The 21359-nt window shown below is 33.3% G+C and overlaps 1 protein-coding gene across 12 annotated transcripts in view; it reads left to right on the plus strand.

Moving 5' to 3' along the window:
- Spidr (scaffold protein involved in DNA repair) overlaps positions 1–21359 on the plus strand; it is a 394388-nt gene that overhangs the window by 243761 nt on the left and 129268 nt on the right. The window contains exon 1 of one of the 12 annotated variants that reach the window (XM_048782874.1): positions 9372–9440. The exons of 10 other annotated variants lie outside the window; for them this stretch is intronic. Coding sequence is in view for 1 of the 2 variants with exons in the window: in XM_015485769.2 (XP_015341255.1) it covers positions 17152–17168 (17 nt within the window). In the remaining variant the exon portion in view is untranslated. Of the gene's footprint in view, positions 1–9371; positions 9441–17115; positions 17169–21359 lie in introns of those variants that run through there. One more of the 12 variants, XM_015485769.2, reaches the window with a different exon arrangement.

A 21359-nucleotide genomic window follows, 5' to 3' on the forward strand; every position in this document is an offset into this window, starting at 1 on the left:
TGCTTACCTCTAGAGGTGATAGTCACCTGATACAAAAGAGTATCTTTTTTATCTTGGAATCTCTCCAATTAAAAAAAAAAATCCATAATTCTCTACCTAGAAACACTGTTAGGTATTTTTAAATGATTCTGCTTTTTATTTATTTTTTTCTTAAAAATGAGGTAAGAGACTTTAATAACCACTTTTTGTGGAAGAAATGTTCAAATTCTAAACCTCTCAACATTGAAACAAATTAGAGAAATAGAAAATAACATCAGATACAAAAAAATATTGCTGAGGACATGAAACAAATTCTCATGAACTTGAGCAGGTATGTAAATTGATGTATTCATTAGTGAAAACTGTTTATTTAATATATACGATACTCCTCACAAGCAGCATAGACCTATAGAAAGTACTATATTTGTGAACCATGATAGCATAAGGCTACAGCTATGTGGATCCATATAGTTGAAAATCTGGGTGCTAGGAGGAAAGAGAAGGTACTTTCAAAATGAAATAAATAATAAAGTTTGAGAGTAATTGGATTTCTGTAAACCGGACACAATTTTAGTTTTATTACATTCAGTTGAACTAACAGAACAAAATATCAAATAAGTATTATATAGAAGTAATATCTGTATAAGACATCACATATAGAGAGATTTTTAAGGGAAATATATAGAACTTATCACAAAATAAAAAAATTATAGAGGACATAAAGTACTCCATTATACTCACCATGTGTGTAAATAAAACTCATTGCAAAGACAGCCATTTTATCTCATTTGATGTATAGCATTACCTCATCAAAATTATATCATGCTTTTCTTTCAATAAATGAAACCAAAACTAATTCTTTTTTTTTTTTTTTTAATTCTTAAATCACACTCTAATTTATGTTCCAGCACTTACCCACTACATTGAGGATATAACATTAGGTACTGGGAAACATAAAGCTTCATCCCTGAAGACTGTACAAAACACTTGTGGAGACAAATACAGCATTAAAGACTTGACTTTTCTGAGCCATTAAAGATACCTTAATGTAAATGTGACACTATAGAAGTGATATTTTTGGTAGAATTAACCTGTGGTTCTTGGCAGAAGTGATTCATTTCATTCAATAAATATTTGTTCAGAGCCTATTTATACAGGTCATCTAGTCAAAAGATATGGAGCAGATGAATAAATAGGAAACATATTTCTTCTACCTTTAGAAGATTTTTAAATACACAAATGCATAAATAATTGCAGGTTAAGGCAGAGAATGCTGTGCAGATAATAACAAAAGCGGCTATGTTTTTTCTGTCTGAACTTAATTCATGAGAGCAGGCTTCTTGGAGAAAATGTGGAATAAACTGTTTTGGAGGATGGGTAGTATTTTTAAAGAAAGTGAATTCTGGAATTTATCATTGCATACAAAGGTCCTTCTTTGGGGGAAAAAAAAAAAAAATTCATTCAGACCTAAAGCCCAGGTACTCAGAGAAGTGAAGACATACGGTAGAAAACGGCTGACCGGAGGCAATGTTATCATCATTGCTTTACCATTCCTAGACTCCTTTTTTTGTTGTTTGTTTGTTTGCTGTGCTGGAGTTTGAACTCAGAGATTTATGCATGCTAGTAGGCAAGTACTATACTACTGAGCTACACTCCCAGACCTCCCATTAGTAGACTTTGTGTATGACCTTTGGATAATTCATTAAACTTTTGTTTTCTTATTTTCAAAATGAGTAACCTGGACTTGATTTTTAAAGGCATTTTCTAGCTCTACCAAAGTGTCTGCATGGAGAGTTTAGTAGTTTTAAGTATGAATCTGAGGCTACTGCCTTGTTTGTGCCCTTTGATCAACCATTCCCAATTTCTCTGATTAGACACATTGTTCATCTTTCATTTCTCCTCTTTTGTAAAGTGGGGATCTAACAATACACTCCCTCAGAAGACCAGAATAAAAATGAAAAGTACTTAGAGCAACACTTGGCACAGAATAAATGCTCAGTAAATATTAGCTATTATTGGAGTGGCAGAGTAAAAACTTCCAGGAATCTGTGTTCTAGTCAATTTTTCATTGCTGTGACCAAAAGACCCAACAAGAACAAATTTAGAGGAGGAAAAGTTTATTTTGGGGTTCACAGTTTCAGAGGTCTTGGTCCATAGAAGGATGTCTCCATTCTTTGGGGCTTGAAGTGAGGCAGAATATCATAGTGGAAGAATGTGATGGAAGAAGGCGGTTCAGGACATAACAACCAGGAAACAGAGAGAGAAAGGGAGAGAGAAAAAGAGAGCTCTCTCCCCACCAGGACAAAATATAAACCCAAGGGCACACCCCCAGTGATCTGCCTCCTCCAGCCATGCCCTGCCTGCTTACAGTTACCACCAAGTTAATCCCTATCAGGAAGTTAATTCACTGATTGAGTTAAGGCTTTCATAACCCAGTCACTTTATTTCTAAACTTTCTTGCATTGATTTTTTTGAGGCCTCTAATCTAAACCATAATACTGTGCCTTAAACAATTAAATTAGCAGGAATGGTGTTTGGAACTCTAGGTCTAAGTAGAACACTTTGTAGCAACCAGGGGAGAAGTCTATGGTAAATTCAGTACACTTTGGTCCAATTCAGCTTTTAATCTCCAGCAGCTACAATGCTTCTGCTGCAGCCTGTTACAGGCAGATATTAGGTGGCAAGAATTCCTGGTGCAGCATCTTGGAGCCAGAGGAATAATGAGGGTTTGCATCATATCAGAAGGAGAAAAGAAAGAGGCAGAAATAATATATGAAGAAGTAATAGCCCAACTTCCCTAAAAAAAGAAAAACCTGAATATACATCCCCAAACAGTTCAACATACTCTAAGCAGGACAAAGAGATCCCACCAAGATATACTATAGTCAAGTTGTTCAAAGATGAAGACAAAAGAATTTGGAAAGCATCAGGAGAAAAGGACTTGCTACCTACAGCATATCCTTGATAATCTTAAGATCTCAATCTTTGTTAAAAAAGCATGGGGACCAGAGATAATGGGATGACATATTTAAAGTCATGAAAGAAGAAACTGTCAATCAAGATTGTATAATGGGTAAAGTTATCTTTCAAGAATAAAAGAAAAATTATGAAATTTCAGATAAGCAAAAGCTGAGTTGAGGGTTCATTATCAGTAGGCCTTCCCTGCAAGAAAAACTGAAGGGAACCTTTCAGACTGAAATGAAAGGACCCTAAACAGCAACTTAAACCTGGAAGGTAGGAAAGAGAAAAAACTTTTCAATGAAAGTAATTACATAGGTAAATAAAAAGCCATTGTTATTGTACTTTTGGTATCACTTTTAATTTTTCTTTTTCCTATGGAATATAATATGCAAGTACATATATTTATAAATTTATATATTGCAAGAACTGAATTGATATAATTCAAACAGGTTTGTTACAAGTTTAACATGTTTTACAATGTTAATTGTAATCCCAAGGTAACCAGGAAAAAAAAAGTATTTTATTTTTTGTGTGTGTAATACATTGAAAAAGAAAAGAAGAGCATTAAAATAGTATACAGTAGCCAGGAATGGTGGTGCAAGCTTGCAATCCCAGTGACTCAGGAGGCTGAGGCAGGAGGATTGCAAATTCAAAGCCAGCCTAAGCAACTTAGCGAGGCCCTGTCTCAAAGTGAAAGATGAAAAAGGCTGGGGATATGGCTCAATGGTTAAGTTTCCCTGTGTTCAATCGCTAGTGTATATATATATACACACACACACACACACACACACTAAAAAATCAACCAAATAAAAAAAGTATTAAAAATATATATAAAAAAACTTGAAGATCCAAATCTATTCATATAATACATAAAGAAAACAATAGATAAATATCAGGAATAAGTTATTTTAAGAACTAAATCACAATAACTAGATGGAAAGCAATAAGAATTAGACAAATGTAAGTGTGCGAAATTCAACTATTAAAAAATAGAGATTGGGGCAGTGGTATAGCACCTGCCTCACATGTGTGAGACACTGGGTATGATCCTCAGCACCACATATAAATAAATAAAATAAAGGTAAGAAAAAATAGAGATTGGAAAATTGAATTTAGAAAAACAAGAAGATCCATTTATAAGCTATTAGAGATTATGTTTATATATGAGACCACAAAGAGACTGAAAGTAAAAGATTATAAGAGATTTTAAAAAAGGACAATGTATTTTTATTTTTTATTTGCACAGTAGTTATATATATTTATGGGGTACAGGGTGATGTTTCAATATATGTATACATTGTATAATGATCACATCAGGGTAATTGGCTTATTTATCATCTCAGACATATATCATTTATTTGTGTTGGAAACATTAAAAATCCTCTTCACTAGCTGTTGTAAAATATTCAATTAATTATTGCCAACTAAAGTTACCTTCCTGTGCTGGACAACCTTGTAAGTTATTCCTCCTTTCCACCTGCACCCCCCTATACCCATTGTCTATCATCTCTCCATCCGTCAGTCCCCCAAGACATTATATATGCATTAAAGATTCAATAGAGCAAGAAAAGATAACAAGTATAAACAGATATACCTAATAAAGAAAAAAATGCAAAGCAAAAAGTGACAAAATTAAAATAAGAAATAGACAGTTACAAAATAATAGTTGGAGGCTTTAATACTCCATTTTTAGTAAAAAAAATAGAACTAGACAGAACAGTGATAAGGATATAATGGGCTTAAATAATACTATAGAGCAATTAGAGCTACTAGACATTTACAGAATGCTCACACCACAAGAGCATAATATTCACCCTCATAAATGATTTTGAAACACTGTGCTAAGTGAAATAAATGAGACACAAAAAGACAAATCTAGTGTGCTTCTACTTATAGGAAATGCCTAGAATAATCAAATTCATAGAGACAGTAGATTAGAAGTCAACAGGAATTGGCAGTAAGAACAGGAATTGGCAGTAAGAACAGGAGTTTCTGTTTGGGGTGATAGAAAACTTGGAAATAGTAGCAATAGTTGCACAACATTGAGAATATGATTAGCGCCACTGATTTGTAAACTTAAAATATTCTGCCATAATTTTAAAATTTAATATACTCAAAACTATTGAATTATATACTTTAAATAGGTGAAAGGTATGTGTGAATTCTATCTTAATAAACCTCTTTTTAAATTATTTTATTATCATTGCAGATACTATTATTACTAAATATAATAAAACTCAAACTTAAATTGGGGTCCTAATCTTTTACTGGTCCTTTCAGCTGAAAGAAGTTTCTTCTTCAATTTGAATATTTTTAAATATCTGTTTAAACTAATCAGTTTTTACCAGGGATTATGTATATTCCCAGTAAGTTCAGTTTGAGAATAATGATAGTATGATCATCTCAATAGATACAAAAAAACCACCTAATAAAATCTAGCATCTTTTCATGATGGAGACATTCAACAAACTAGGAATAGAAGAAATCATCCTTTACCCAATAAATTGCATCTACCCCACAAAAAAGAAAACTGTAAATCTAACATGTTTATTAATAAAAGACAATGTGCTTTCCCTTCAAAATCAGGAACAAGAAAAGGATATCCATTCTCACCACTTCTATTGAATATTGTATTGGATTTTCTACCCAGGATAATTAGGCAAGAAAAGGAAATAAAAAGCATCCAGATTGGAGAAGAAGTAAACTATCTCTGGGGTGGTGCTCTTCTAGTTGTCTTCATCAGCATTACCACTTCATGATATCACCACTACCAGGTTAGACATCTGAGAACTGAATTTCAATTCTGGCCTCTTCACTGATTTGCTATGAAAATTTAACAATCAGTCTTCACTTCTAAAACATAAATGATGCAAATAAGATACACTAATAGCTGATGGATATGAGTAGGTGTTCAACATCGCAAATCAAACCACAACATAATGTCACTTCACAACTGTTATGATAACTTTTACCAAAAGCCAGAAAATAAGTACTGGCAATAAGAGAAAAGAGAACTCTTACACATCATTGAAGGGAATGTACGTTGATACAGCCATTATGGGAAAATAGTATGCAGGCGCCTTAAAATGTGAAAAAAGAACTATTATAGATACACACCATCCTATATATACTACAGCATTATTGGCAATATGTGAGAATAGCTTAAATATGTCAGTGGATGGATGGTTAAAGAAAATGTGATATACAAAGGTATTTGTTATTAAGTGTGTACAAAGAGAATTATTTTATTACTTTTATAAATCACTTCTAATGCTTTCTACATGAAGATTACACACCAGCAAAGCTAGGCCTCGACTCATGCTGAGTTAGTCACTTGTGTTATCTTCATGGCTCAGAGGACAATGAAGAATCACTAGTCAAGAGTTCATATCCAAAGCATTAAGAGAATGGCAGCATCATTGTTCCCCACCCCCAATTAAAAACCAAGTCAGAGGACACTTGTAGAGGGAATAGTGATGTAGATAGTCAAGTCAGTGGTTCCATTGTATGTGTAACGTGGGTAGATATAATCATGAGATTAAAGGAATAGTTATTTGGAGGATCTTTAACATTGAAAAAAATAATTGACTCTAAAAATCCATGTGTTCTTAAATATGCAGTACTCCCTACTCAGTATTATAGGTAAATAATTTCAAATATTAATATGTTATTAATCAAGTGAATTATGCCCTGGGAATGGTTGGAAAGACAACCAACATAGTTGCATCTACACTTCTGGTAACATCAAAAACAGCTGATAAGCAAGACAGCACCTCAGCCAGCATCTGTGAACCATCCATAGTTGGTCAATGACATTTTTGTGATTTTAATTGTTAAACAGTTTGTAACTAGGCATCCAATGCCTTATCAGTTATGGGATTTATTAGGAAAAGCTTATCAAATATAAAGGTTTTTTGGCTTAGCTTGGTTTTTTATAGTAGGTCTGTATTAGAAACAGATAACCTATAATGTCTGAATGATTGCATTACAGATCTTCTGTCTTGGGCCTGAAGCCATGCAGCATTTAGTGTGAAGTCACTAAATGTCTTTTTACAATATCAGTGAAGTACATATTGTCAGTTCTCGCCAGGAATTTCTCAACAAAATAGACTTTTTTTTTTTGTATTGTATTTCATTAAATATTGGTATGTCTGGCCTGAAAAATAAAAAAGAAAATTATATATATATATACATACATACATACACACACACACACACACACATACACGCGTGTGCACACACAAACATACATACACGCGTGTGCACACACACGTGGGGGGATATGTGTGTGTGTGTTCCTGTTCAGCCTTTAAAAAGAAAAAAAAATCTTACCATCTGAGACAACATGGATAAACCTGAAAGACATTATGCTAAGTGAAAATAAACCAGATACAGAAACAAACCAGATCTAATAGAGAAGGATGGTTCCAGGGACCGGGAACTTTGGAAATGGAGAGATATTGCTCAAAGGGATAGAATCTTTCAACTTTAAGATGAATAAGTTCTGGAGACCTAATGTGTAGCATGGTATCTAATATTAATATGTTGTATACTTGAAATTTGTGAAGAGAATGGATTTCGAGTATTCTAACTACCAAAAATCTTCTAGGTAATATGTTAATTCACTTGTTGTCATCATTTCACAATATATACATATATCAAAGTATCACGTTGTGTCCCTTCAATATGCAATTTTTATATGCAATTTTTATTTATCAACTATATCTCAAAATGAGGAAATTAAAAATAAATTAATAAAATTAATAATTAAATTAAAAATAGAGATAATCCTATATCCTATTTTCCTCCCAAGGTAGTTACAAGAATCAAATGAGATGATTTAAGGGAAAGTAATTTATAAAATTCTTGTTTAATTAATATATAAAATATAAACATTATAGTAATAAACATAATCATCAAATATTATAACAATAAATATTAATCTCTCCTTTTTCAAAATGATTAAACTCTTTATCAAGTTGATCCTTTAGTTATTTGTAGGTTGAACATTCCTAATATGAAATTTCAAAACATAAAATACTCCAAAATCCAAAAATCTTTGAATACCAATATGGCACCACAAGTGGAAATTTCCACACCTGACTTTGTGTGATGATTCACAGTCAGAACATAGGTACGCAACACCAAATTTATTCAGTGTCCCCTTCAACTGCAATAAACAAAACTTTTCTTTCATGCCCAAAACTATTAAAAAGATTGTATAAAATTACCTTCAGGTTATGTGTATTTGAAGCATGAATGAATTATCCATCTTCAGATTATTATGTATATGCATATTTTTCACAATAAAAAAAATTCTGAAATTCAACATACTTCTTGTTCCAAACATTTTAGGTAAGGGCTACTCAACCTGTATATTTATTGCTGTGTATAGTAAGTGCGCAGTGAATGTAATAGTGAAAAATTTAATTGAAATTCCTCAGAAGGTGCTATAGACTCTTTAGAATCTCATATCAGTAACCAAGTTGTGTATTTTGATAAAGATAATTTAGACAATAATTATCATCGTATTTCTAGCCCAGCAAAGTAATAGTTTACAACCTCTTTAACTATAAATTTTAGGGAGTGAAGAATTCAGTTGTTAAATATTAGCAGTAATAAACTTGTAAAAGAAGGTATAAATACCTGTACAATTGATTACTGAATTGTTTGCTTTGAAGATGTGCTTTGCAAATGAAAAACATTTTAAAGACAGAAATGAAAAATTAAAAGGGCTTCCATGCAGGCTTAGTTGTACATGCCTGTAATCCCTATTAGTGAGGAGGCTGAGGCAGGAGGATTCCAAGTTCAAGGAATAAAATAATAGAAGGACTTGCGGGGCGTGGGTGGGGCGGGGATGTAGCGCAGTCATAGGCACCCCTGGGTTCAATCCCCTGGTACTTCAAAAAGGAAAAAAGGAGGGAAGGTAGGAAAGCTGCTTCCATTCAGATGGGTATGTTTCTCTCTTGAACTCTCCCACATTGGTCTGGCACCTCTGTGGAGCTGGAGTTTTGCCACCACCTGCCCCACCTAGGAAGCCCACCAAATACAGTTCAGAAGGAAAAGAGTTTTCAGTAAGAACGAAAGAGAATGACTCCATCCTTGATGGAAAAAAATCTTTATGCACTTGTCTTTTACCAATAAAACATTTTTAATTTGTTAAATAAAAATATCATTCACATTAATTATCCAGGTAATAAATTTAATACAAATATATATGACATACAAGATGACTTGAGTTTCTTTTTGAATAAGTTCTCTAAATTGTAAATTGTAGCTTCCTCATGGTGAGCTTTGGAGAACAAAGTCCACCTGGTACTTGTCCTGAAGGACTTAGCTAAACACTGCACAGCTGCACTAGGGAGGCGTGGAAGCGTAGGTGGGTCCAGTAGGCTTATAGTTAAACATTTACTTTGCAAGTTGGTATTACTAAACTTCATGGATGAAGATTTAAGTATAATGCCATAACAACTTCTTAAGTCCAGATACTTAACCTTCAGGTAAGGCTAAAGACACGCTCAGAAATTCTCTATGATAAGGCAGGAATGTCAGCATATGCTGAGGGGTCTTTCATGGGGGTGGTGGCTGCCCAAGCAACCCTCAGTCCCTGTCAAGCATTGTCCTGTCCTACCTCCACATTTGTGAAGGACAACATGATGTCTGAGACCAGAGTTCTCAAGGCAACATGTATTCAGAGGGGCCAAATCTGCCCTCTACCCTCACCAGGATGACCAAGGTGACAGGAGCAAGTCACAGGAGAAGCAAAGCAAAAGAGATTGCATTCCTTTCTCTGGTTTAATCATCACTAGGACTGTAACCTTCAGATAATTAGAGGCTCAGAGAAAGTTTTCATATTTAGGCATATAGCCTCACTTTCTAAATGTCAAAGTATCACAGTGTGTTTATGATTCTACATATTGTTGTGTTTATCATAGGCAGTAGATGCTTCCCTTGGAGTATTATTTTAATTTTAGCGAATGATACACCCTACTGTGGTTTAGTTGTGCTCTAGTTGCTATGTGACATTCTGAGGTTTTTGCTGTCCTTCTTGCCCTAATTTCTTTGTTTGTGAAAATAAACTATGTCATTCAAGAGAAATTATGCTTCCTCTATAAAATACAGTTTTAATCCAAGAATGTTCTTATTACTTTTAAATTTTAAGCATTGTCCTTTTACCACATTTATCCAGTTTAACTAAGGTTTGTTCTGTTTGAAGCTAGATGAAGCTTAGTATTTGCTTTGTGATTTTTGAGGACAATATTTCTTGGTCTTATTTTACTGATTATTTTACAGTAGTAATGTCAACTTCAGTTTTTGCGGTCACTGTTCTCTGAAACTTCTTTTACTTACATTCAGTGTGAACAAACTTAATCCTTTTGTTCTGAATTTCTTCATAACTTTTCAACTGAAAGTACAATTTAGGATATTTTTGTGGGTTTGAGGAAAAACATTGTCCAGTCAATTTGATTGCTTTCCTTCTTCTGTCCTCAGCCATTATTCAAACGCCATTGTCTGTTTGCTGTTATGTTATGCCATCTCAGTTTTTATTTCTGTTTCTGCATCCTTGTGATATCAAAACATTGAACCATTAAGAAATGCTTTTCATACGAACATTTTCAACTTTTATTGAGGTTAACCAGTATTGTGATTCTTACCAGAATTCTTGTTTTATACTTTTTAAAAGTATGTTGTTATCTTTCTGCCTTTGTTTGTTTGTTTGTTTGTTTTGTGGTGGTACATGTTAGGCAAGCATTCTGCCCTGAGCTAAACCCTCAGCCCACTTTTGTTATTGAATTTTTCATATAAATAAAGTGATTTTTAATGAACTTTGCAATGTTTTTCATCTTAACTAGAACTCAAAGACTGGAAAACAAAACAAACAGAACCACCCCCTTCCCACTAGCTGTTTTTGTTGGTCTGATTCTTTTGCCTATCCTGAACCAGATTATTCTTCTAGAGCTCTAATTAGTATTAGCCTTAAATAAGAGTTGTCACTTATTCTGACCTCTGACCATTTATCAGTTTGTTTCTGAGTTTTCATTTTGCTTGGAGATAGTCCCCACAGTTGAGATTTGTAATATTGATTAACATCTTAGAATTAGAGTTGGTTTTTTTTACCTATATATTTGGAAATTCATATTATTATTGATCAAAATGATACACCAAAATTTTCTAAATGACCATAGTTTTTAAAAAACGCTTCATTTGTTTGTTTAAATAACCTTAAGTTGTAGAAAATTAATAGCTTTATATGACTTTTTTATAGGAGATAATTTTCTAAAATACACAAATATTTATAAATCTAAGATCTTTGAAGGATAATAAATACTACTCATACAAAGCAGTCTAATGCATTAAATACCTCCATATTTATTATTGCCTTAAAATAGTCTTAAGGTAAGTGTTGTGATACCCATCGATATACAAGACAAAATGCATTCTATTAGTTTTGGTGATAGAATCAAGATCATTTGGCTTATAAGGGACTGGGCTTGAATCTGTGTCTTTAGACATCATGTTCTATATTCTACCAGCTATACCACACTGCTTCTCTATAGAAACAATTTACACCTAGAGAAAAATGTATGTTTCTTTTAAAAATGTATATTACATATTATTGATTCTACAGATGAGATACTTCAGAGGTTTTGTTAGTCAAGTGAGGAAAAATGTTCACATTGTAATGTTTTTTAGCAGCAATTGAGCTGTGGGCAGAGAGACTTACAGTATAATATTTACCTTTCTTTTGTGTGGAGCAGTTGAGATCTTCATTATTAATCAGGACACTAGAAAAATCAAGCCATTCATGGCAATAATTAATGCATTAAAATCCTGTAGCTGCAATGTTTGCTGCAGAGACCTACCAGATGTAATGAACCACCAAGTAGTGATCTATTCCTGCCAAAAATCATGAAGCCAGGAAGGTTCTACAGAAAGACATCCGGTCACATATGCCAGGGTATTAGGTAAATGCAAATGAACTCTAGATTCTTGAGTAAAGTTAGATAAATGTAAACCATGAGAGAGTATGTGCACGCACGTGCATTAGAGCAGTAATACTAAAAATATGGTTGTGGAAGCATCAGCATTACCTTCAAACTTATTAAAAATGCTAACTAATGGTGGAGGATGTGGCTTAGTGGTAGAACACTTGCCTAGCATGCACCAATGCTTCTGTTCAATCCCCCACCCTGCAAAATAAATTAATAGAAAGAAGAGAGAGAGAAAGAGAGAAACACTCTGAAAGTGAGGCATAGCAATCTGTGTTTTAGCATGCTGTGATTCTGATTCATGCTGCAAATTGAAAATTTCTGTCCCAAAGCTATACTGGACTAAAATATATATATATATATATATATATATATATATATATGATTAAGATTTAAGGTTAGCACTGTGGAAATCAGTATGAAGTCTTCTCCAAAGATTAGGCATGGAACTAACTACCATATGACTTCTCAGTATTTATGCTGAAGAATTAGTTATCTTACTACAGAATTACTTATCTTACTATAGTGATACATGCACACCCATGTTTATAGCAGCACAATTCTCAATAGCCAAATTGTGGAATCAGCCTAGGTGCCCATCAATGGATGAATGGATAAAGAAAATGGAGTTTTATTCAGCCATAAAAAAATTGAAATTATGACATTTGTAGTAAAATGGATGGAACTAGAGACCATCACATTAAGCAAAATAAGTCAAACTCGGAAGGTAGAGGGGTCATATGTTTTATCTCATATGCAGGAGCTAGAGAGGAAAAAGCAAAAAAAAAAAAAAAGTTAGGGGAGGATCCCCTAAAAAGTCAAAGGGAGGGCTAGTGATATGACTCAGTGGTTAAGTGCCCCTGAGTTCAATCCCTGGTACCCATCACCCCCGAAAAAAAATCAAAGAGACCAAAGTTGGGAGGTAGGAAGGAATAGGGGAAATGATTGGAAGTGATATTGGCCAAATTATATTGTCATATTTTGTGCATGTATGAATATGTAACAACAAATCCCATCAATATTTACAACTATACGGCATCAATAAAAGTTGTGGGGAAAAAAAGATTTAAGGCTGGCCTGGGATACTGGCAAGTGTGAGAATATATTTAGGTTTTGGGTTTTGTTTTTTTAGTACCAGTGGGGCTTAACCATTGAGCCTCATCCCCATCCCTTTTTATTTTTTTATTTTGAGATAGGGTCTTGCTAAATTGACCAGGGTCTTGCCAAGTTGCTAGGCTGGTTTTGAACTCACAATCCTCGTTCCTCAGCCTACCAAGCTGCTGGGATTACAGGTGTGTGCTACCATACCCAGCTATATTTAGATTTTATATTCAGGAAATGCTTTGTAACTCAGGGTTGGAATCATCCTTAAGTATAGAAATCAATTGTAACTAAGGTATCCAGTTTTCTTTCTGGAGTATTCTATATGCACGTTACACATTAATACATTTATTGGATCACATTATAAAGATCATTATTTTGAAAAGCGTAATTTAATAGAACAAATATTATTCTTGAATAGAGCAAATATAATTAAATATATATATATACACACATATATATATATATGTATGTATAAAAGATAATAGATACTTATACCATATGTATAAGAAACCTAGCCATAACATTGTACTCCCATTGATCTAGTAGCGACATGCCTTTTACAGGATAGGGGGTTACTAGGGATTGAATTCAAGGACACTTGACCCCTGAGCCACATCCCTAGCCCTATTTTGAATTTTATTTAGAGGCAAGTTCTCACTGAGTTGCTTACCACCATTGATGAGGCTGGCTTTGAACTGGAGATCCTCCTATCTCAGCCTCCCAAGCCACTGGGATTATAGGCATGTGCCACCATGCCCAGCCAACATGCCTTAATAAAGCAAAGTATCTGAAAATACTACTTTTGGGTACTGGGTTTATAAACCAAAATCTGTAGCATAAATACAAATAAGAAATGTATACATATATAACATTTATGTATAGATTGTGAAGATTTGAGAAATGTGTTGAATCTTAGCTAATTTGTTCAGTAACAGATAGGAAATGATTGTTTATCCAAGTAATGAGGCAGTTTATTAAAGAATAAATTAATTTTAATAGTATTTGTATTAAATAATATACTTTTATTGTTAAAAAGACAATAATATAGGAAAGAAAATAAAATGTTATTCTGTATATAATCCTTTCATCTAGGGATGAATTGCTTCTTTCTTTTTTTTTTTTTAATAGATCATTCCAGTACTTACTCTTTGTAAGAATATTATACTAATAACATATAGTCCTACCATCTTGTGATCATACAGGTCAGGGTCTATTTTTCTTACTCAATATTATAATAATAGCATCTTCTATAATGTCAAAATATTTTTTGAATTAGGATTTTTAATACCATTATTTGTATAGCTATTTCATGATTTATTGTTTTCTTTTTACTACAAATTTAGATTCTTTGCCATATTTCACTATAATTAATATGACTGGTGAACATTTTTCTATATTTTTCTTAACACCTCTGATTTCATTGATATAGATTCTTAACAGTAGCCTTGACAAATAAAAATGTATGAACATTTTAAGGCCTTTAATTGCCCAATTAACACTGTGGAAATCAGTATGAAGTCTTCTCCAAAGATTAGGCATGGAACTAACTACCATATGACTTCTTAATTGCCCAACTGTGTATAGGAATAGATATACCACTATGAACCTATGTGTATAGGAATAGATATACCACTATGAACTTAGAAAAAACTGAATTTATCTAAGATAACCCAACTTGCATTGGAGAAATTAAGTTAACAGATATTTTAAAAATAGTTAGTATTTGGCAATATTAGATATTGATTTAAACATCAAATAGTATGTGTGCTAAACATTATATGTGTCTGTGCTGGAGTTGTGGCTCAGGTAGAGCGCTCGCCTACCATGTGTGAAGCCCTAGGTTCAATCCTCAGCACCACATGTAAATAAAATAAGGATTAAAAAAAATTATATGTGCATGACTTGTATATATGAATATATAGTAACACTGGAGCAGTGTTAGATATTATCCTCATATTAGATATGAAAAAGGCTCAGAAAAATTGCAGTAATTTAATCAAGATGAAACAGGCAGTAGATGGCAAACCTGGAATTTAAATCCAAATTCTAGCTTCAGGCTTTTTTTATCCTAATTCATCTTCCCTCTTTGTATTTCTATTAAGTTCTGATACAATTTTCATGACTAAATGAAAGTACAAGATTTGATCCTTGAAAACATAATTTGTATCTACCACCAGGAATATGATGGTTCTTTCTTCAAATTACTATTTCCAGTGATCAAAAGGCAAAAAAGGAAATGATCAGAACTGAGACTTAAGTTTGTCTCAAGAATTGAACTTCTGGTATATAAAAAAGCTTAATCAGGGCTGTGGTTATGGCCCAGTGGTAGAGCACGCCTAGCACGTGCAAGGCCCTGGGTTCAATCCTCAGCACCACATAAAAATAAATAAAATAAAGGTATTATGTCCAACCACAACTAAAAAATAAATATTTAAAAAAGCTTAATCAAATATTATAGATTTCTAGTGTTTTAATTTATTTATTGTACTATTCACTTACATACAGAAATAAACCATATAAAAGCTCAGTGTTTTATTTTGTTGTATTTTTGGAGATAAAAAGGGAATTAGACAAACTTTATTCTTGGAATTTAAAAAAAGCACATATAATTACAAAGGTCAGTCATCTTTTTTAAATTTTTTATTTGTTCTTTTTAGTTATACATGACTGTAGAATGTATTTCGACATACATACATGAAGTATAACTTCCCATTCTTATGGTTGTAACGTGATATGGAGTTTCACTGTCATGTTTTCAGGTATGAACATAGGAAAGTTATGTCCGATTCATTCTTCTGTCTTTCCTATTCCTATCCCCTCTCCCTTGTCTTCATTCCCTTTTATCTAATCCACGGACTTCTATTCTTCCCTCCTCACCCTCTTATTGTGTGTTAGCACCCACATATCAGAGAGAACATTCAGCCTTTGGTTTTTAGGGATTGATTTATTTCACTTTGCACAATAATCTCCAGTTCTATCCATTTACCAACAAATGCCATGATTTCATTCTTCTTCATGACTGAGTAATATTTCATTGTGTAATATATACCACCTTTTCTTTATCCATTCATCTGTTGAAGGACATCTAGGTTAGTTCCATAGCTTAGCTACACATTGGTCAGTCTTCTGCTTTAGTATTTTTCAGTTTCTTAGATATCTGGGTCTGACTTAGGTAAAAAAGTAGAAGACACATTTGAATTTAGGAGATAAATCTTACCAAATAGAAGCTGAAAATACAGAATGCATAAGCTTTAAATTTCTTATTTCTGAAATTTTCTTAATACTTCAGTGCAGAGACATTTCCAAAGACTTGTGTTTTCAGAGTGTGTTTGTTTGTTTGTTTTAGAAAAAAAAACTGATTTTTAGTAGGGGAAGGCACCCTTTAAATAACTGAGAAGATAGGCAGGGTATTTTGCCTTTTTAACTAGCTCACTAGGAGCCAGCTCAGTTGTCATTGCCTTATCATTAACTTAGATTCTGTGACGGTATAAACAAATATATGTCCAAAGTAGGACACATGGGTTTTGTACAAGCCTATAAAGTTAGCCCTGGAAGTCTCTGGGGCTTGGTAGCCCTTCACAAGTTCATTCAATCAAAAACTCACTTACTGAATAAATAAAATGTGATTTTTTTTTTTGTCCTGAGGACCAAAATTCTCAACCCCTTAGAACTCTCTGCAGTGATGGCAATGTTCTATTCCTGCACTCTCTAATAGGATAGTCACTAGCCACACTGAATACTAAAAATATGGTTCATGCAATTCATAAACTTCATTTTTAAATTAATTTAATTCAATTTATTTCATTTAAATGTGATTAATTACATAGAGTAGTAGCAACCCTCTTTGACAGAACAGGTGTAAAGTTTGCCTCTAAATGTTGGGTCATCACAGGGCACACTCATGTAATTAAATTTGTCTCTCCACTGCAATTTGTCAAATTGTGTAGCATGACAGATGTGAATGATGGAGAAGCATAGTTTCCTCTGGCCCCAAATTTTATGTCTCCAGGTTAGTTCCATTTAATTATGTATGCCTAACAGCCAACCACCTCCTTTCAGCTTATGTCACTTCCCTTCCTAGTGCCTGAGTACCTCCAGGATTAATGGCAGGATCTTAATGCCAATATGCAAGAGGTAAGTCCCATTTTCAGAAAGAAAAATTTTCTTTTTTTTTCTTCTTTTTAGATATACATAACAATAGAGTGTATTTTTTACATACTATAGGTACATGGAGTATGATTTAATTTAATTAGGATCCCATTCTTGTGGTTGTACATGATGTGGAGTTTCACTGGTGGTAAATTCATATGTGAACATAGGAAAATTATGTCTGATTCATTTTACTGTCTTTCCCATTCCCATCCACCCTCCCTTCCCATCATTCATCCCTTTGTCTAATCCCCCTATGGAACAGACAATTTTTAAAGCCAATTGGTTCATATTACAGCTCTTTCATGGAAAAGTGCTGTGAATGGAGTTGGTTAGTATTTAACCTCCTATGAAGACTGGGATAGTCATTTATTCCATGAGGTGATTGTAAAGAAAAGTCAATAAGTGTGTTAAGACTGGACACAGTGGCACTCCTATAATGCCAGGTTCTATCTCAGTGGTAGAATGCCTCTGGGCTCAATCTCCAGTACCACAGAAAGAAAAGAAAGAAGGAAAAAAAAGAAGAATGTAAGCAATGCAGTAAATAAAGCCCAGCAGAATCTATGTCCATCAAAGAAGGCTTGATGCAAATGAATATCTGAGCAGGTAATGGAAAAGTAATATTTACTGCTAATGGCCTGTAATTATTAATATGTAGGGTGAAAAGATAATGAGCCTTGATGAAGTAACATTAAATAACTCCAGTTTTTGCTCAACTATAGACAGTAGCGTGACTAAAGTTCTAACTCAGAACACTGACAGCAGTACTGACATCTCCCCTGAGCCCTTGCAAGTGGGAAGCTCTTCTAACTCTACATCAGTGCGTTTATTTCATTCACACAAGATATTTGTGAAGTACTTATAACTACGTTTAATATTCCCATTTTATGAAAACCATCAGAGATATTAAAATTGTTCACAGTCACATCTAGTAAGTTGGCAAAGCCAGGATTAGTATCTAGACTTTATGTCCAAAACCTATTTCATCTCTTCTCCCTCTCAGGTCATCATGTGCTTTGCATTAGATTCTCATCATGTGTCTGGATATTTCATGCCCAGAGCTTTCATTCTTTCGAGCCCTGTTTTAAATTCATATCAGTCCCTAATGGGCCTCAGGTATACAAGATCTAGTTCATGTGTTTAAAAGTCTGTCAGGTTTTATACATATTCCCTATTAATAGGAATATGTATAAGGTTGTGCATATAGTCATCCCTCTGTATTCATGGAAGTATCCATGGAAGATAGTTTCTAGGACTGCAGATACCAAAATCCAAAGATAATCAAGTTCCTTATATATAGAATGGTATACTATTTGCAAGAACCTATGTGTATCTTCCTGTATACTTTAACTTATCTCTAGGTTACTTACAATACCTTATACAATGTAAATGTTATATAAGGCGTTCTTATGTGTATTGTTTAGGGAATAATAACAAGAAAAAGGTTAATACAAACAATTTTTTTCAATACTTTGAATCTATTTTTAGTTGAACTTATGGATTTGGATAAGATGGGCAAACTGTATAATCATTTATTTAGCATATGTTTGTTGAATCTATTCCCAATATCATGTACTACTAATAACCACCCCCCAAAAAAGAAACAGCGGATGTATTCAAGAAGGTCAGGAATTGGTTGGAGACAGACACTTGAACATGTCAGTATGAGAACTTGTCACTATCAGGACTGAGAAAAAAACTATTTTTCCCAGCATAGCTACAATAAGGATGACACTTGTTCCCAAAATATTGATTTTTCAGGAATTGGTGAACCAACTAGCCAAGGACTCTACTTGGAGGCAATAGCCTAGAAGAATTTAATGAGTATGAAGTCCATTTTGTCTCCCATGTGGAAATCTGTAGTCCTATTAAAGCACCACCAATAATGCTATACTGCATTTAGTTGATTCTTAGTGTATAGTTCTCTATGGACTTTCCAGCCTGTCCATTAGCCCCCACCCAAAGATTCTAACTTATTTTCAGGAAGTCCTCAGAGAAATCTAGGCATCTTCGTTTTCAGAGTAATTTTAACTCAGCTCAGGTTGAAAATTAGTGTTTTCCTTAGTAGATGTTAGTATGTTTGAAAAGCTGGATTTAGGTATGAGGTCATACTTCAATAACACATTAATAAGAGAAGTCATGTTTTTGAACAAAGAAGTGGGTTTTCTCCCCCAAATTAATTAACCACTTGAAAACTAGAGAGTCTTATAGCTGCCATAACCATGATCACTACAGTGTCTCCTCTTCATGCGATATGCCTACAACGTGATGGCCTGAATTGGCTGGCAAGAGATGTGTACAGTGTCCAGCTTCAGTCCTGGACGGATAAGCCTGAGTTGAGACTAAATTGTAAATGAAATTGAATGGTCTATCCCAAGCTTGTCTTCAATAAAAAGAAAACTTGATTTCAGTGTCTATAATGGCTGTTGGATTATGTACCTGACATTTCAAATTATTCAGGCTTGTCTTATGTCTATATATTATATACTTGGTACTAAATTTGCATTTAAACAAATGAATGCTCATCAATTAAAATTTGAAGAATTAATAGATCCAAAAAATTTAATTCAAATCAAATAATTAAATAAATAGATGTCTTTAAGGTTCTGGCTCATGGATTTTTCTATGTGGCCAACACATAGAAAATGAAAGTCTTAATTTCTAAAAAACAATGAAGTCTTAATTTCTAAAAAACATCCAAAATATGATATAATATCCATTTCTTTTAAATTTTTTCTTCAACATAAAAAAGATGATTAATACTATTAATTATGTTATTCTGATATTTTTATTTTAAAATTAAAATAAGTAAATTAAATTTAACATAAAGGATATTAATCTTCATAAGTATGATTTCTTAAATAAATAAATTAAAAATTACAGCTGATGCCAAACTGATCTCTCATTTTTTTCCAGTTGTTAAAGAAACAACAAGACCCTACTTCCTTTTCCTATTTAACTTCTTCTGCAAAACAGGATTTATAAAAAATTAATAAAAAGTTATTAACAGTAATGGTGGATCAACTTCCTATATCTAATGTGTCATTGTTATTAATAATTTTTGTTAAAACACCTTATGCTTTTAAAAGAGTAGTTGTTAATTATAATTAAAAAATTATATATATGGATTTAAAAAAAAGAAAAGAAAAATGTAAACTGGATTATGTTCCTCTAACAACTGCAATTCTTAATCTCACCTTCTTTAACTAGCCAGCCATTTAAAAAAAGGAAGGAATAAAGGGATGGACTAAAAGGAAGAAAAGAAAATTTTATTTCTATATGCCTTTAGTTACTGTAGGTCACTGCATTAATCCCCATTAATTCGTTAATCCTCTTTACCACTTACCTCAAGCTTGCACACATTGTCCCTAGACAGTAAACAAGCAAATCTGTTTTATTGTATGATTTCAACTAAATACTTTTTGCTTTTTATGGTGGTTGTGATAATTTATATTGGTCTCATTGTCCCTGTGTACAAAATATACTCTTGATTTATTTAGTTGGTAGACCCAGAAAAGAAAGCTAGTAGGAAAATAAAAGTAAGCTTTTCTCTCAAGCCTGGGACTTCCTGAAGCAGGTTACTAACAGGTATTTTTCACACATTGACAGTGACAGAAAATGAAGAGATATTTCACATGAATTTTCTTCTCTGGTCTTAGTGACGTTTAGAAAGGTCTATTAAATTGTTTCCTGTTTACTTGAGGTCTAATACATGTAACATTTTCAGGTAAGAAATAGGGATGCTTCTTAGTGCCAAGCATGTTTGTTTGGGTAGCCATTTCTGAAATGTAATCAGAAAATATTTTGATAAATTGTCATTTAAAAAAAGGAAGGAATAAAGAGATGGGCTAAAAGAAAGAAAATAAAATTTTGTTTCTGTTTTAAAAAAAAAAAAGCTTTAAGGAGAAACAATAGCATCTGGTCTCCACTGAAGACTGATACTTCTAGTGTTTTGAATATTTGCTCATGTAACTCTTTAATTTTAGACCATCCTGCCACCATAGCTGTGGATTTTCCAAGGATGCTTTGGGAATTTACTAGAAAGCAATTGCACATCCTTAAGTTTTCTTATAAGGAAGAATCAGTGGGGGTCCGAGCACACCAAAACATTCACTGTTGTATTTGTGAGTTCTCTAATGAGGCTTAACACCTTAGGTATTTGGCGGGGGAGGGGGG

The sequence above is a fragment of the Marmota marmota genome, unplaced genomic scaffold, assembly GCF_001458135.2.
Source record: "Marmota marmota marmota unplaced genomic scaffold, marMar, whole genome shotgun sequence".
Lineage (NCBI taxonomy): Eukaryota > Metazoa > Chordata > Mammalia > Rodentia > Sciuridae > Marmota > Marmota marmota.